A 15,160-nucleotide genomic window follows, 5' to 3' on the forward strand; every position below is an offset into this window, starting at 1 on the left:
TATATATATATACATACATTTTTGCCACCAAATGTCAAAGCGGGGCGCGAGAATTATCGCGAAACGAAGAACCCACGTAATCAACGCGCCGCATATTGCGCCGGTGCTTTTTGGAGCAGCGACTCCAGTTTCTCGTCTTCTCAGTGATCAAAAAATGGAAAAAATTCGGATTTAATAGGCGGTCAGCTGACGTCGTCGTCGTAAGATCCAGACGCCCGCTCGAGGAAAAAAGAGAAAGAAAAATAAGTTTGACAAGACTGGCGAGGAACTGTCACCGCGGGACTGGAAACAACGAGCGATGCCGCGACAAAACGGAGGAATAACGAAACGGAGTACAGAAGAGGGACAGAATAAAGAGGAAAACGAGAAAGAGAGAGAGAGAGAGAGAGAGAGAGGAAAGAGACGGATGAAACTCACGCTTTGCAGGAAGGGCCAGATACCGTCGATGCTGTCCGTCGCTGTGAAAAGGCTGTGAAACGGCTCGTCCCCCGACATCGTGTGCCCGTCGTGACGTGCGGGTCCTCGTAAAAGTACGTGTTGCGACGATGACGGCGGCAACGACTGGAAGGCGCCGGGAGAACAGGCGGAGACGGGGAAGAAGGCGAGCGCATCCGCACGACTCCAAAAATTCTAAACACACGCTGCAGTGCTGCACACACACTATCCTTACAACCACCGGCAGCGCGACTCGCGACTGACTGACTCACTGAGGTCTGACTGACCGGACCGGGCCGAACTGGACCGAAATGAAATGTGCAACGGGCGACGAGCACCGTGACGACGGAATCGCTTGGGGGCCTGGGGTGCGTTCCAAAACTTGACTGTCGACTCCGAGTATCTTTTAGCCTTGTTCAGCATTCGGTGAATAATAAAGATAAAATAATACTCGGAATATTAGTATATACTCGTGACACGAGCTGAGTTTTGCGACCCTGAATGGAGCGAAGTTAGCGTACAATCGCGCGATGCGATAACCAGATAACGATGGTTAACTCAACTTATATGCATACTCAGCATATTATGCGGGCAACGAGAGGAAGAGGGAAATGTTGCAGGCGTCTTTACAAACAGGTTTGCGATAGCCGCGTGTACAATAGGTCTTGTGGTCGATTAATTGTGTATCTTGAAACGAAGTAAAAATTACAAAAATAGGCAAATTTATAGTGCACATTATGAAATATTTACGTGAATCATTTTTTGAGATATTTCAATAAAATATATCAGAAATATTTCATAAATGCAGATTTAATTTGTAAAACATTTAAAAATACTGCATTAAAATATTTCACTAAAATATTTTAGAAATATTGTATAAATATTGTAAGAAAAAAATATTTCAAAAACTTTGATTTTCTGGACATATTTATATTTCAGAAATATTTCATGAAAAATTTTTGAAATATTTCAGATCTTACAATGAAATATTTAGGAAATATTTCTGAAATATTTCATGCTGATATAGACTGATTGTGAGTTGATCAATGAAAATATATATTCTTAGTAAATTCGATCACTTTTGTAATTTTCACCTCGTTTTAAATTACATAATCGGCCTTGTTCTTTCCTGAGTACGTTATTTTGACGTCGATGTTGTCATAAATGCCATTTACATATCAGAAAAGCAAATAATGTATTATTCTGCACCGCTGAATAAACATCCGTCTTGTTTCGAATGTAGAGATATTGATATAGCAGTATAATTAAAACGAATAAATATAATGTTCTCTCTTTACTTTTGATTTATGATAAAAATATCATTAAAATTTCAAATATTTCGTTGTTAATTTATGTAAAATGTTTCGAATGACGCTGCGATACACGTAGGTACATACATTAAAAAAAAAAAAACAATTATAGCGTATTTAGCGCCGCTCTATGATCGAGTATCTGAATCTGCACTATTTGCAGCTACATTCAGTGGGTTAGAAAGGAAATTATATAGATGAAGAACAACGGACTTTTGCGAAGACATCATTTTTGGAAAGTGTGACCGGCTTAAAGCGCGCAATTGTTACTCTTTTAGACTTTTGTTACTCACCGCATAAGCGGCATTTTCGATTCTAGCCGTATCGGCTCTGTGTTAGAGTCGGGGCCATTTTTACAAACAGACACAAAAGGAAATTATCCATGAACGTTACATGTGATTGGCCGGTTATCCACGTGGATTGTTGTATAAACATTTTCAGAAATGGCAAGTAAAACGAAAATTATTAATCTGACTAGGATGTCCAGAATATTTCAAGGAACGAGCGGATCGTTCGATAGCGGAAACAAGACAGATATTACATCTAAAAGTCATAAGGTATGTATAACCTTTTAAACATTTATTAAACATTTTTTGAGAGTTACTTAGGTAAATAATTTTTTCACAGTGTTGTTTAATTGATGAAAACTATTTACTTGATGTAATTATGGTGTTAAAACAGTATTTCTAACAAAAGTTGTAAATTTCTTGAACAAATTTACTACTAAAAACTAATAGTATTTTTAAACATATTAGGTATTTAGTTCCAAATGCTTCTTTAATTTTTGTATAAGTACTTTCCATTTAGTGACACAAGTCAATATAAATATTCTTTCTTAGTATCCAATGATTAACAAAGACAAAATGATACTTGTATCAATTTGTGTCATCAAATGGAAATAAAAATGCCTGAATTAAATAACAGGTTTTCTTTAACTTAAAAACTTTACCTTTAATCTTTTTGTTTCAGTTAATGATTAGTTATGGAATTATTAAACCACTTAGTATTGGCATGTATGCTCTATTGCCATTAGGACTACGAGTTTTAAATAAATTAATTGATATTGTTGACAAAGAAATGACAAATATCGGCGCACAAAAAATACTACTTCCAGCGTTAACTCCTGCTGCGCTGTGGAAGAAAACTGATAGATATAATTCCAACAATACCGAACTGTTTACAGTTACGGATAGACACAAGAAAGAGTATATATTGAGTCCAGTAAGTAAGAAATATATTATAAAACATTTTCCTTTATCAAATACTACTTCAGATAAAATTTTGAGTTTTTTTGAAGAAAAACTGGAAAATTATTTTCTAGAAAATCCAACCTATTATTTCGATTAGTAGAAATTACTTTAAAAAATTATTAACTAATAAGGTGAATCTTTTACACCAATATAATATATCCATTTTTTTTGTTTATCTGAAATCTCAAATAATTTTATGTTGTTACAGACACATGAAGAAGCAGTCTGTGATTTAATATCGTCAGCAGGACAAACTGTCCAGATTTCCAATAAATTATTACCTTTGAAGTTATATCAAATTTCTAGCAAATGGCGAGATGAAATGAAACCACGGCTTGGTTTCCTACGTAGCCGAGAATTTATCATGAAGGACTTGTATACGTTTGATACTAGCTTAGACAATGCACGACATACGTATGATTTAGTCTGCGAGTCTTATAATAATATTTTTAGGCAGATTGGTATAAAGTATACAAAAAATAATTAACATTTCTAATTGTATATTAGAATCTACGTGTTTTATAGACATACAGTTACCAACTTTGGAACGACCTTATAGAATTATTTAATGATGATTATTAAAAGGCATAGGTGATGTGGGAACAATTGGAGGTCTGTTATCACATGAATATCATTATATGTCTGATATTGGTGAAGATACGATACTTCAGTGTCCATCGTGCCTTTTCTCTATTAATCAAAGTATTTCTAAGACGACGAGTTGTCCAGAATGTAAAAATGAACTGCATTTATATACTGCTGCTGAGGTAAAAAATTTCTTTAAAAAATTATATTTTATTTAACAACTAATTGATATAAATTAAAGGTATAAGCATGCGAACGTTATAAAAAATATATTACATTGCATAAACGATAATTGCAGGTAGGGCATACATTTTTATTAGACACAAAGTATTCACAGCCATTAGAAGCAATGTTTATGGAGCAGAATAAACCGACACCTATGGTAATGGGCTGTTTCGGTCTAGGATTAAGTCGTATCATTACATTAGTTGTCGAAATCTTGTCAATAAATGATGAGATGAGATGGCCTGTAAAGTTAGCACCATATACAGTATGCATCATACCACCAAAGGTAAGTAAAATAAAAAATATAGCTGTATATCTATTAAAGAATGTTCTACCTTGAAATTTACAGGCTGGAAGCAAAGAAGAAAGTACATCTGCCTATATTGAACAGCTATTTGAGATATTCTACAAACGCAATATTGATACAATATTAGATGATCGCTTGCATTACACGATTGGTAAACGATTAGTGTTTGCGCGTCGATCAGGTTATCCTTACATAATTGTCATTGGCAAAGCGGCAACCCAATCGATTCCTTTATTTGAAATTCATGATGTGAATAATTCAACTTATCATGAATTATCCTTAGATCAAATGAATGATTATTTCGATAATATAAATGTTAAAAATTAGAGATATGAACGTGTACAGTATGTATGTAAGAAATTGAAATGCTAGTGAATATTATATATTATACACATCTATATTGTACATTTTTTTAGAACACAAATAACTAAATTTTTGTGAATAATACCAATTTTTTTACTATTAACCTTCATATTATTTAAATATACATATAAAAATTCAATGAATGAAGAGTTAGCGATTATTTAACAATAATTAAAACTTTTTATGTTTAAATAGTTCAATATCTGATAAGACGTTGATCATGATTGAACATAAATCGAGAAAATTGAGACTTGCATGCGAAATGTCATTCCATCAGCATCTATCTATCTACATTATAATACTTTTTTATTAAAAATTCTTTTGAAAATCTCAAATTTATAAGTGCTATATCACCTCAAAATATTGATATTATTGTAATAGAATTGCAAGGCAATAATACATGCAGAAAGATAACAGAGATAAAAGAAATGCTTTACTAAATATATAATTACATACATATATTTGCTATAAAAAATAATATAAATTCTTATTTTGTTGACTTATAAAAGTTAAATAAAAGACATAGTCAAATTTATAAATACTTATTAAAGTTTAAAAAATATTAGGAAATATGATAAAAATATGATAATAATGAATGAAAAAATATGACGAGAATTTTTGATAAATTTCCACTGGACTTTATGTAGAATCTGAATTGTATATTGGTGTAAAAGTACGCCTTATTATAAGAGGATCGATTTGCACAGAATTCCAATGCAAATTTCCCAATTGACCCTCAAATAATATGTCATTTATAGCTTTTTTGGCATAAATTTGTTGTTCTCGGGACATTTTTGGCAGTTCTATAGCCCAAACCTTAGCAATTTTGTCATATTCATTTTCTTTTGATTTAAGACATTCGCATGCAAAACCCGTAAGTTCATCTTGTGCATTTTTCTCTCTCTCTTTGATTGTTATTTTTTCTTTTACTATTTGGCATGTATTGTCTTTCTTCATCTCTTTCTGGTTCTCATTTTCTTTATATATCTGCGTCATCTGTAAAAAAATCATTATTTTAAATTATAACATTTTAATAACGAAATTCATCCAGTAGAACACTCAATAATTATGACTAAAATTTTCGTCATATAATCTGATATGTACCACAGTCGCCGACCACAAAACACATCAATTTCGAATAACAGGAATTTATATATTTTTTTATTATAATATACTCATAACGGCTAAGTTTACTTTATAATTTCAATTTTTATATAACATTAACGACAATGACCCGATCGGTGTCGAAATGTCTGTAGTGTTTATATTTAATATATTGATAATTGTTTCTTAAAGATTAAAGTTATTGTTTGGCTCGTAGTCCTTCTTGTCTGTTATTGTTAATTTTCGTAACGTTTTTCGTATACTCCTAATATGGCAAAAGAATGGAAAGGAATTGCTAGAGTTTGAATAACATTAGAATTTTCCACATTGCTTGAATAATAAACATGTTCGAATAAAAAAAACCTGGCGTAGAATCACTATATAGTCACAAAAATTTTTTAGCATTGTAATATATTAGCTGTAATATAATTAATTCAAACTACGAATTTATAATGGTAGATGTTGAAATGAATGGTCAAGTATGTAACGAAGAAATTTTGAACAATTTTTGATTATTTTAACAAGAGAAGAATTTCTTCACAAAATAAATATTGTTGAAAAACTATATTTATACAAATAAATTTTTGTATAAATTACTTACATTAATTACAGAATTATTTTCTTCTGTCTTCTTAAATTGATTCATTGTGCTACGTGAATTTTGTATTTCTTGAAGGAAACGCATTTCTTCAAAATACCATAAAGTTGGCTTTTTCACATCAGTTCCATTTCGTTTGGCATCGTTAATTCGTTTTAGTTCCTTTCGGAAACTTGTCCTTAATACACTGAATTTTCTGATGATATGCTTTCTAGTTGCGTTTGGATATTTTTCTCGATATTTATTAATTAAAATTGCATAAGCAGCATTCTTTTTTTGTCTATTATGGTAATCTTTTGATTTAATATCCCATAATGCAGGTAATGACTTGTAAACTTTTATACATCGAAGAATAAATACTTTCTCAGTTTTACTAAAGATACTTTTTCTGTCACTCATGACTTTTCAAATCTTACACTGAAGCGAAACGACACAGATATTACTCGAATGCTTGCTATCAAGTGGCGCCGGGAGCTCAAAAACCCGAGGTTTTAAGCGGCCCCTAGATGGCCAATATTATTTCATAATATTTGGTATTGCACAATATTATTGATCGTCTGAAGACTATATTGAAGATTTTGTGAAATATATCGTATCATTAGCGTTCAATATTTAGTAAGCGCTTTGCATCGATTGGACTGCATTCTTAGATCTCTAAAGGAATTGTCCTATCTCAACGAATAAAACCTCCTACAATTACAAAGTAAATATGCTGCTGAATGCCGCCAATTAATCTTTCAAACATATTATACTTGTAAAATATATGTTTGCCTAATGTGAGAATACTGTGAGGTGTCAATTTATGACGATTGACGCTTATTTTTAGCGTTAATAAATTACGTTATTAAAGTTGCGCAATACTTTGCAAGTTACATAATATATTTTAAAGAACTTTTGATTGACACAATATATTATATAAATTTTCAATGTAATCTTTGCATGATCAATAATAATGTGCAATAATATTGATCGTCTGTATATATAGGCTATTTAAGAAATAATAAAAAATAAGAATTATAAAGAATTTTAAAATATATTTCGACGATGATATATCTAATTTTTTATTAATTTATAAGAAAAATTAGCTGGGAATACGCAAGAGAAGGATGTGTGATAATAATGCAGTGTAACCACAATGTTGAAAATATATTGCAATGTATGCTTTTACATTATGAAATATTTGAAAGCTCTTCTAATATAGTTTGCGTATCTAAAGAATTAAGATCTATCGAAGCCCGCGTATCCACTATCACTCCAGTAACCTAAAAATAATAACGTATATAAGAATAATATAAGAAAAATATAGTGCAAGACATAGATTAATGCATTTTATTTGATTACCATTTCCTCAAAAAATGCAGTATGATTAGGCTTTTCCGAGTATCTCTCGTATTGATCTAGATTATCCTGCAGTTTTAAAGCGAGACTGTCGTAGTTCTGTATTATAATAGCCAGAATTTGTTGTTCCGTTGGTGTCGACAAACTTTCCTTCGCTAGCCACGCAGCTATCTTTGGTGGAAAATGATTTACTATATCCCTCACATTAACGAGAGAATTGGTTAATTTGAGCGCGTGTTCCTTGTACTCATATGATTCGCTAGTCGAATACCTGAGTGCTGGAATATTTTTATATAGAATATTTTATTCTCGTTATAAAACACTATTTCGTTTATAGTGCTAAAATTCTTATACTATTATTCACTACTTACCCATAGCATTTAGATTGGTAAAGATAAGCCTCATTCGAATAATTTCGTAAAATAATTCATCGTAACTATTGGGTGACGATAGGAATGTATCAGCATAAGTAATAAAAAAATTTAAGATGTTCACTACCTGTTAAAAACTAATCAAAATATTATCTTGTTCGATCGTATGACCATTCAATCTTTCAAATCTCTCATTACCTGAATAGCTAAAGGAAATATGTTCATTTTCTTAATAAGATGGCTTTCGTGTGTTGTTAAAAATTTAAGTAAATTGATTAGCGCGGTCCAAAGATCCCGCCACTGGTAACCAAGTCTGACACGACATCTTTTCTGATAACACAGCAGTCTTTGTAAAACGCCGATACACTGATGATATAATTCCAGTGGAAATTTCTTCATCATATGTGATGTCACAAATTCGACGAGCAAATCTATAATGAAGCGATATAAATAATAATTATTTTAAATAAAATGAGCATTTAAAACATATTTTTCAATTTGTTACAATTTTTCTCAAAATTTAAAGAATTTATATTCAAGTAATATTTTATAAGCTGAAAGTTATTAATAAACTCTGCCCTTATTTGATTTCTAATATAACGATATTTTGAGAGAATATATAACTCCTCATATGAAAAAAATACCAAGTAACGTGGCTGCAAGTGGTTGAGCAGGCGCTGCTTTGTCCTGCAACTTTCGATGATGCATAGGCACTCTATGTAATTGAACTCTGAATGCCAGATTCGCGTCGTGCATCAAACTGTTTGCGTATTGGTCCTCCGCGATACAGCTTAGTATCAAGAAGCACAACTTGACATTGTTCATTATAGCCTCCGTTCGAATTACTTGCATAACTATTGAACTGTAATGGAAATGGATATCTTATGAACGTTAAGCAGTAGATTATTAAATATATACTAATAATTTTATATTAATTTATATATTTTTTTCTTCTTACCAATACTGCAGAAAGGTTGCTAGTAGATTGAACGGCTGAGCCATCACATCAGGTGGTGAAGCACCAGGAGCTACTGCATTTGGACCCAGGGTGTTATTCGGCGACGGAGGTGCACTAGTATCGCTTTGCGTGTAGGCCAGAGTAGTTACAAAATTACGATTTAAGTGTGTAGCCTCATACAAAGCTAAAAGTAAAGCGTTATTTGCACGAACTTGTTGCGTTTTTGCTTCTTCCTCTCCAACAAACATGCTACCAACTATACTAGTTAACGAAGACAACCAAGATGCTTGTATTTCTGAAAATATATTGTGTTATTATTATTCTGGAGTATGTTTACGGTACATATTAATTATTTAAACAGTTGTACTATTACAGTAAACTACTATTAGTGTTACTATTGCATTTATACAGAATACCTGCTCTTTGTTGAGCAAATTGCCGGCAAAATTCCGTCAACGAACTTGATATAGCTTGCCCGTATCCATTTAAGGCTAATTCATCATCCAAAATTGATAACTTGACGATATAGGGATTTGCGCTTTCATATTTCCGATAGTTGACTAGAAGTGTTAACAATAAAACCGCATCATGACCATGACGATTTCTAGCAGCTGTATCTCTCAACAACTATAATACAAAATAATATATGTAACTATTAATACATAAGATCAAATATTATTTAAAATTTCATTTTGCATAAACATAAAAAAATTATGATTTATAAATATTTAACATACTTGAATTAGCGATTCAAAAACGCTGTTTAACATCACATATTCCAGTAAGGTATTTTGGCTGATATTATCCATACCAGTAACTATTATTAATAACAATTTCAGGCACAAAGCTTTCAAACTATCCGGATATTCACCTAAATAACATGAATTCTTTTATTAGTTTTCTTGATAATATTATATTTAAAAAGTGCTAAAAATATAACATACATACATATATATATATATAAAATAGAGTATGGAATAAATCCGATAAATTTTAATCTATTTAAAAAAAAAAAAGAACATGAAACTAATATATATTTATGATATATACAAATAATTAATAACTGTTGCCTATTATATATTTACCTGTTAAAAAATTATTGCAATGCTGCATTAACGTTGTCATCCTCTGTTCCGCAGAATCAAAGCCTACAAGAATATCTATTAAATTAAATCCATAGTCTCCTTGGTTGGCTTTCTTGTACATGGATTGGATAACAGCTGCTAAAGTTTGCAACGCGTATACTATTCTAAATGGATGTTCGTCGACTAATGTATCGACACAATGGCATACCAATGCATTTAAATTTTCTTTGCTAGCATTTAGTTGTTCTGATGTCATATGTAGAATTTCATTTTCGATGTGAGGTACCTAAAATATTACAATTAACTCATACTCTGATAGGTTTTTTTAGACAATAATTCAAAAAATTAAGAGATACATACCATAGGTTTAATAAGGAACAGTTCATTCCAGAAATTTGGATGAGCTAATGTTAAGTCTTCACCTTTAAAGAAACTCTCATAGATTGGTACTAACTTGCATTTATGTTGACGTTTGGCACCAGAGCCACTCCTTTTTCTCATAGCCATGAGTACAGTGAATTATTTTCTTCTGTTTACATATTTAAATTCTAGAAATATGTTAAGATATATGTATAATCTTTACATATATAACAATGCACTTGTGATAATATTAGATTCTCCTAAAATAGCCTTTATGACATTTTAAAAGAAAGGAAATATTAGGTATCTTGCACATTTATCTAACTCTCAATATATATAATTAATAAAAATATTATTTATATATTTATCTTTTAATCCAAAATCTTACTACATGATATAAAGTCAAAATTTCAATGTAACACTATTACATGATTTGTTATATTTATATTGTAATCCAAAGACGTAAAATTGTAGAAACTAAGATTTATTCAATATTAACTCTCACCAAACTTTCTAGAATTTGTATATATTATATATATTACGAATATATATATGGAATTTGATCAAGAGAAGTCTTTAGATCCGATATTGCTCAGTTAAAAAAAAAAATAATATTTTTAGGTTATAAAATCGACTTATCAGTTAAGCGTGCGCATTATCCTATTTTCTTCTTGGAATGCAAGACCTCGTGCGGCGTGAGCGTGTACCTCCAAAATCAGAATTGCCAACGTCGAAACATAAGACCTGTTCTTTTTGGCTGAACTTTTGCACCAGTTCATCTTTCTTCCTTTTCTCTTCAGGAAGAAAGAAAAGGAAGAAAGATGAACCAGTGCAAAAGCTCAGCCAAAAAGAACAGGCCTATAAATTATCTATATTTAAAAATATGGGAGGGGAATTTAAAAGCAATTAGAATCTCTTTTATTAAAACTATATATACCTTATTTAAAATGCATTTTATTATTTATGTGATTCGCAGATAAAAAAACATTAGTTTATTACTACAAGTTTCTTGACTTCACGAGTTTTATTGAACAAATTTTTCTTACAAAATTGAAAACTTTTCATAAGAATTACAATAATTATATAATACCAATTCATTATAAAATATAACAATTTCATCCCGGCTGAGGTAATAATTTTCGCAATAAGTTCTTTACAGGTTTGGAATATTTAGGGAGATTATTATTTTGGATCGATATTTTTGCTGAAAGTCCGCTAATAATGGAAACTTAGTTACATATAATAAATAGTAGCGCAATTATATTTCTGAGATAAATTCATTTAAAGAATACATATACTCGTATACGTATAAATCTAACTTTGACAGAAAATCGACGCTTCTCGTATTTAGATGATGTACTCCTATATTAAAATCGTCTTATTTCCAATCTTATTATTATAACAATTTCTATCTAAAGTTATTACTTTGATCGTTGTGTGGAGAAAAGAATGTTTGAAGAACAAAATATTTAAAAGATAACAAGAGAGCATAATTTCCTCTAAATATATCCGATACAAAGTGTTTTTGAATATCACAACCTAATATCACAAATTTTATTACAAAGTAGAAAGTACCGAATTCTTGACTTGCAAGAACTTAAAGACTTAAAATAGATAATGTATCACACAATGATTAATGGAAAGTCAATTTTTCATTGCTTTAATTGTACTTTAATTTTATGATACGCGTTGCAGAGCAATCCTCGAATGTTGTAGATGTTACTAAAATTTTCCGGTTGTACATTATACGATGAGTCAACAGCTTTCGCCCAGATTTCAACTTCTCTCGATTTTTTATCCACAGGAAGTTCCACGTTCCATAATGACCAACTCCAGTATCGACCTTCATTTGCCTGAAGATCTTCTGTCAGATCTGCTGTATGCCAAGTTTTACCTTTATAATTAAATAGAAAATCAATAATAAGAGATCATTAAAAAGCTGGGGTTTTATCAGCGCTTGTACCATTTTATCTTTATCGTTCATTAGACATAATACAAAGATAAAATGATGTAGTAGTGCTGTAGTATAGCGTGCTTCTCAAATGCAGCTAAAGAAATAAAATAATTAGCTGATTTTAGTCTCATTTTCTTGTCTCTCACCTTTATCGTTTGTAACGTCAACACGAATTATTTTTCGACCACCGCCAGACCATGCGTAACCTGATAAAATAGTAATTATATATTTTATAAATATTTAAGAAATTTAAAATACAATGCTCGTCATAAACATAATGAAATTGAAGATAACACAATGAGTTTTAAACTTTATTTTGTTTTCATATTTACCTTTCACTTGAATTTTTCCATTTTTAATTTCGACTGTGTCTGTATTTTGCGGATCACATATCGCCGATACTACAGGCATTTCTTGTATCGCGGGCGATTTATTGAAGTCTACGTTGTCCCAAGTCGTGCTCGGAGAAAACCCCTTGTAGTCGCCCTGTTGCCACTGCGATTGACTCTCCTCCTTTGATACATTAATTTTACCTGTTGTGAATGAGTTTGATGTTAAGTACAAATCCAGTAATTATACATAATTATATTAAGATTTTGGAAATATTTCATACTCAGCCATTTTACATTTCTTGCACCCACGACACCAGGAACGATTACTCGAACAGGGAATCCGTGATCTTGGCTTAACGGTTCACCATTCATTTCATAAGCTAAAATCACATCAGCTCTAGGGTCCATAGCTTTGGAAATCGGAATACTTGCTCCATACGGCATGCCAGATGGGTCTAGATCGTGTCCTTCAAACTAATGAATAAGAAAATATTTTTCTTAATGTATTTTTAATACAAATTGTAAATTGCTTATATACATAAGAAGTGTTAAATGTAATTGGAATAAACATCTAACTTTTAGAATTCTATTCAATAACAATAATATTATGAAAAGTAAGTTACTTTTACACTGCAAAAAATACCTGAATGTGATTAAATACATCTTCATTGACTCCTAAATCTTTTAATATGTCGCACAATCGTACACCTGTCCACGTTGCATTGCCAACAGCACCCACATTCCAGTTAATACCTTTTAGTTGCTTTACCTGTAAGTGAATTCAGTATTATGTACTAATTTGAGCAACCTGAGCAATAATTCCTTATTGGTCTACCTTCGACATTTCTGAACGTCTATTTCCGCCGCACATTACAGCTGCAGTTATCGTCCTCTTTTCATATTTTTTTAGTGTCTTGAAGTCGAGGGTCTTTTTAGTTGTCCCTTCTATCGCCAATTCTAGTGTATAATCCTTTAATTCTATCTCAGGCACAGGCAAATGGTTTCTCACATAAAAAAATGGACTAAAAAAAAAGTAGAATTCAATATAGTATAACATGCTAATTAAAATTTGTATTTATATATTTATAAAGAAAAAATGAATTGAATAATACACTTACACAGGTGTAAGAAAACTCTCAACTAATAATGAAGGTGACGGTTCTGCACAGAAGGGTTTATTGCCATTGATTTTTAAAGCCTTATGCCTAACAGGCTCATTTGCATACGGATCATACAGATCGCTTTTATTAGATTTAGCATCTTCTTCTGATATATTTCCAATTCTCATGGATTCCAGCAAGGAGTGTATTTCTGATGTATTATGATTTGCAAATATCATCCAAAATGGATCAATGGATCCTCCAGCAGCCATCATAATTTTTGAAGGACCACCTGGATGCTTATCGACAAATTCTGTTATATCATATACACCTTGTCCGAAAGTAACCCAAATTCCTTTCTCTTTGCTATCGTGTTTTCCCACTTCTTCTAAGGTGTAGGTCTTCATGTCCTTTCGTAATTGACCACATTTTACATTTTGCGTCGCATTAAGAGCATAAACATTTCTTTTGTACTTTAGAGTATAGTAAGATATACCTAAAACTGATGCAGCAACAGCAATACAGGTTGTATATAACATAGCAGGATTCTTCACATTCTTAAAAGATCCATACTTTTTTTCTGTGGAACATTCCTTGCAGGTGTTATAATTTCTTGCCATCACTTGCAGTGATGGTATTTGTGATCTAAAAATTAATTGGTAATCCATAAAATTTTAGGAAAGTCTTTACACATAAAAATATGTTACAGAAAAAATGATACTATTCAAGTTAATGTTATATTTTCCAAAGGATGAAACTAATATAAAATACCTTTGTCTTTGTCTCATTTCCCAAAATATCTTCCAGCGTAAACTCATGATGTTAATTTTGTCTGTTTTATAGACAATTTTATACTTGTTATTTTGCCGTAATCAACAGCGGTATGTGTTATCAGTATGTCGTAAACAGTCATAAAACCGGGTATTACCACTTGTTCAATGTAACAACTGCGTATATAACATTGGAGAGAAAGAAGACGAAAAGTGCTAAAAGTTTAGCTGTTAGGATCTAATCTTGCGTTGTATTTTCTGTAATTACACGACGAAATATATAATCAGACGCATGGCTCAACAACAGGTTGAGCTATATAAAGTAAAAATCAAAACTTGAGTTTATCGTAGTTTATCGGTCACGTATAGGGTTACCAACCGTACTTTTTTTTAAAGAGTACGTGTGCTCTTTTCGACTGCTTCTGGTCATTAAATTAAAATATTACGTTTATGAAATTATATTAATAAAAATTGCTAATAAAAATTAAGTTCTAGGAATTTTATTTTATTAAATACCTACATTTAAAACGTAGAAGAAAATTATATCTCTTTCTTCCATCTCCGCATTATCATTGTTTAAAAAAAAAAATATATACGTACTCTTTTTCTTGTGATTCAGGCTATGGTCCACTTGATGCTATGAATGCTTCAAATGGACCACACCTTCAGATGGTAACCCTAGTCACGTGGCAGTTCTTGACGTGCTTCACGACGA

General features: G+C 31.3%; 5 protein-coding genes across 8 annotated transcripts in view; 1 reads left to right on the forward strand and 4 right to left on the reverse strand.

Moving 5' to 3' along the window:
* Positions 1 to 790, reverse strand: part of Tmem18 (transmembrane protein 18) — a 6,373-nt gene extending 5,583 nt beyond the window's left edge. The window contains 1 exon segment of the mRNA XM_018519371.1: positions 418 to 790. Coding sequence (XP_018374873.1) covers positions 418 to 495 — 78 coding nt within the window. The 5' untranslated portion in view covers positions 496 to 790.
* Positions 791 to 923: 133 nt separating this feature from the next.
* ProRS-m (prolyl-tRNA synthetase 2-like protein, mitochondrial) lies at positions 924 to 4,449 on the forward strand. Its single transcript, XM_018519370.1, has 7 exons — positions 924 to 1,071; positions 1,909 to 2,302; positions 2,715 to 2,966; positions 3,204 to 3,474; positions 3,581 to 3,762; positions 3,879 to 4,091; positions 4,155 to 4,449. Exons 2-7 carry the CDS (start codon positions 2,189 to 2,191, stop codon positions 4,437 to 4,439), a joined length of 1,317 nt encoding a protein of 438 aa, XP_018374872.1. The 5' UTR covers positions 924 to 1,071; positions 1,909 to 2,188; the 3' UTR covers positions 4,440 to 4,449.
* A 665-nt stretch (positions 4,450 to 5,114) lies between these two features.
* On the reverse strand, positions 5,115 to 6,576 carry LOC108768719 (uncharacterized). The gene is made up of 2 exons (XM_018519256.1): positions 6,190 to 6,576; positions 5,115 to 5,471 (listed from the first exon to the last, which is right to left on the reverse strand). The coding sequence occupies exons 1-2, from the start codon at positions 6,574 to 6,576 to the stop codon at positions 5,115 to 5,117; spliced, it is 744 nt and encodes a 247-aa protein (XP_018374758.1).
* A 691-nt stretch (positions 6,577 to 7,267) lies between these two features.
* Positions 7,268 to 10,853, reverse strand: LOC108768750 (UPF0668 protein C10orf76 homolog). Its single transcript, XM_018519308.1, has 11 exons — positions 10,795 to 10,853; positions 10,290 to 10,477; positions 9,930 to 10,215; positions 9,582 to 9,715; positions 9,261 to 9,471; positions 8,845 to 9,139; positions 8,531 to 8,748; positions 8,085 to 8,317; positions 7,887 to 8,013; positions 7,519 to 7,793; positions 7,268 to 7,439 (listed from the first exon to the last, which is right to left on the reverse strand). The coding sequence occupies exons 2-11, from the start codon at positions 10,434 to 10,436 to the stop codon at positions 7,347 to 7,349; spliced, it is 2,019 nt and encodes a 672-aa protein (XP_018374810.1). The 5' UTR covers positions 10,437 to 10,477; positions 10,795 to 10,853; the 3' UTR covers positions 7,268 to 7,346.
* Positions 10,854 to 11,413: 560 nt separating this feature from the next.
* shop (sulfite oxidase) lies at positions 11,414 to 15,079 on the reverse strand. Of its 4 annotated transcripts, none has more exons than XM_018519303.1 (9): positions 15,046 to 15,079; positions 14,447 to 14,703; positions 13,694 to 14,320; positions 13,411 to 13,597; positions 13,219 to 13,344; positions 12,857 to 13,049; positions 12,576 to 12,776; positions 12,390 to 12,449; positions 11,942 to 12,183 (listed from the first exon to the last, which is right to left on the reverse strand). In XM_018519303.1, exons 2-9 carry the CDS (start codon positions 14,491 to 14,493, stop codon positions 11,942 to 11,944), a joined length of 1,683 nt encoding a protein of 560 aa, XP_018374805.1. In that variant the 5' UTR covers positions 14,494 to 14,703; positions 15,046 to 15,079. The 4 variants fall into 4 exon arrangements, with proteins under 4 accessions (XP_018374808.1, XP_018374809.1, XP_018374805.1 ...); XM_018519305.1 differs by lacking the exon at positions 15,046 to 15,079 and adding an exon at positions 14,966 to 15,045; XM_018519306.1 differs by lacking the exon at positions 15,046 to 15,079 and having other exon boundaries at positions 11,414 to 12,183; positions 14,447 to 14,493.
* Between the last annotated feature and the right edge of the window lie 81 nt (positions 15,080 to 15,160).

The sequence above is a fragment of the Trachymyrmex cornetzi genome, unplaced genomic scaffold, assembly GCF_001594075.2.
Source record: "Trachymyrmex cornetzi isolate Tcor2-1 unplaced genomic scaffold, Tcor1.1 scaffold83, whole genome shotgun sequence".
NCBI lineage: Eukaryota > Metazoa > Arthropoda > Insecta > Hymenoptera > Formicidae > Trachymyrmex > Trachymyrmex cornetzi.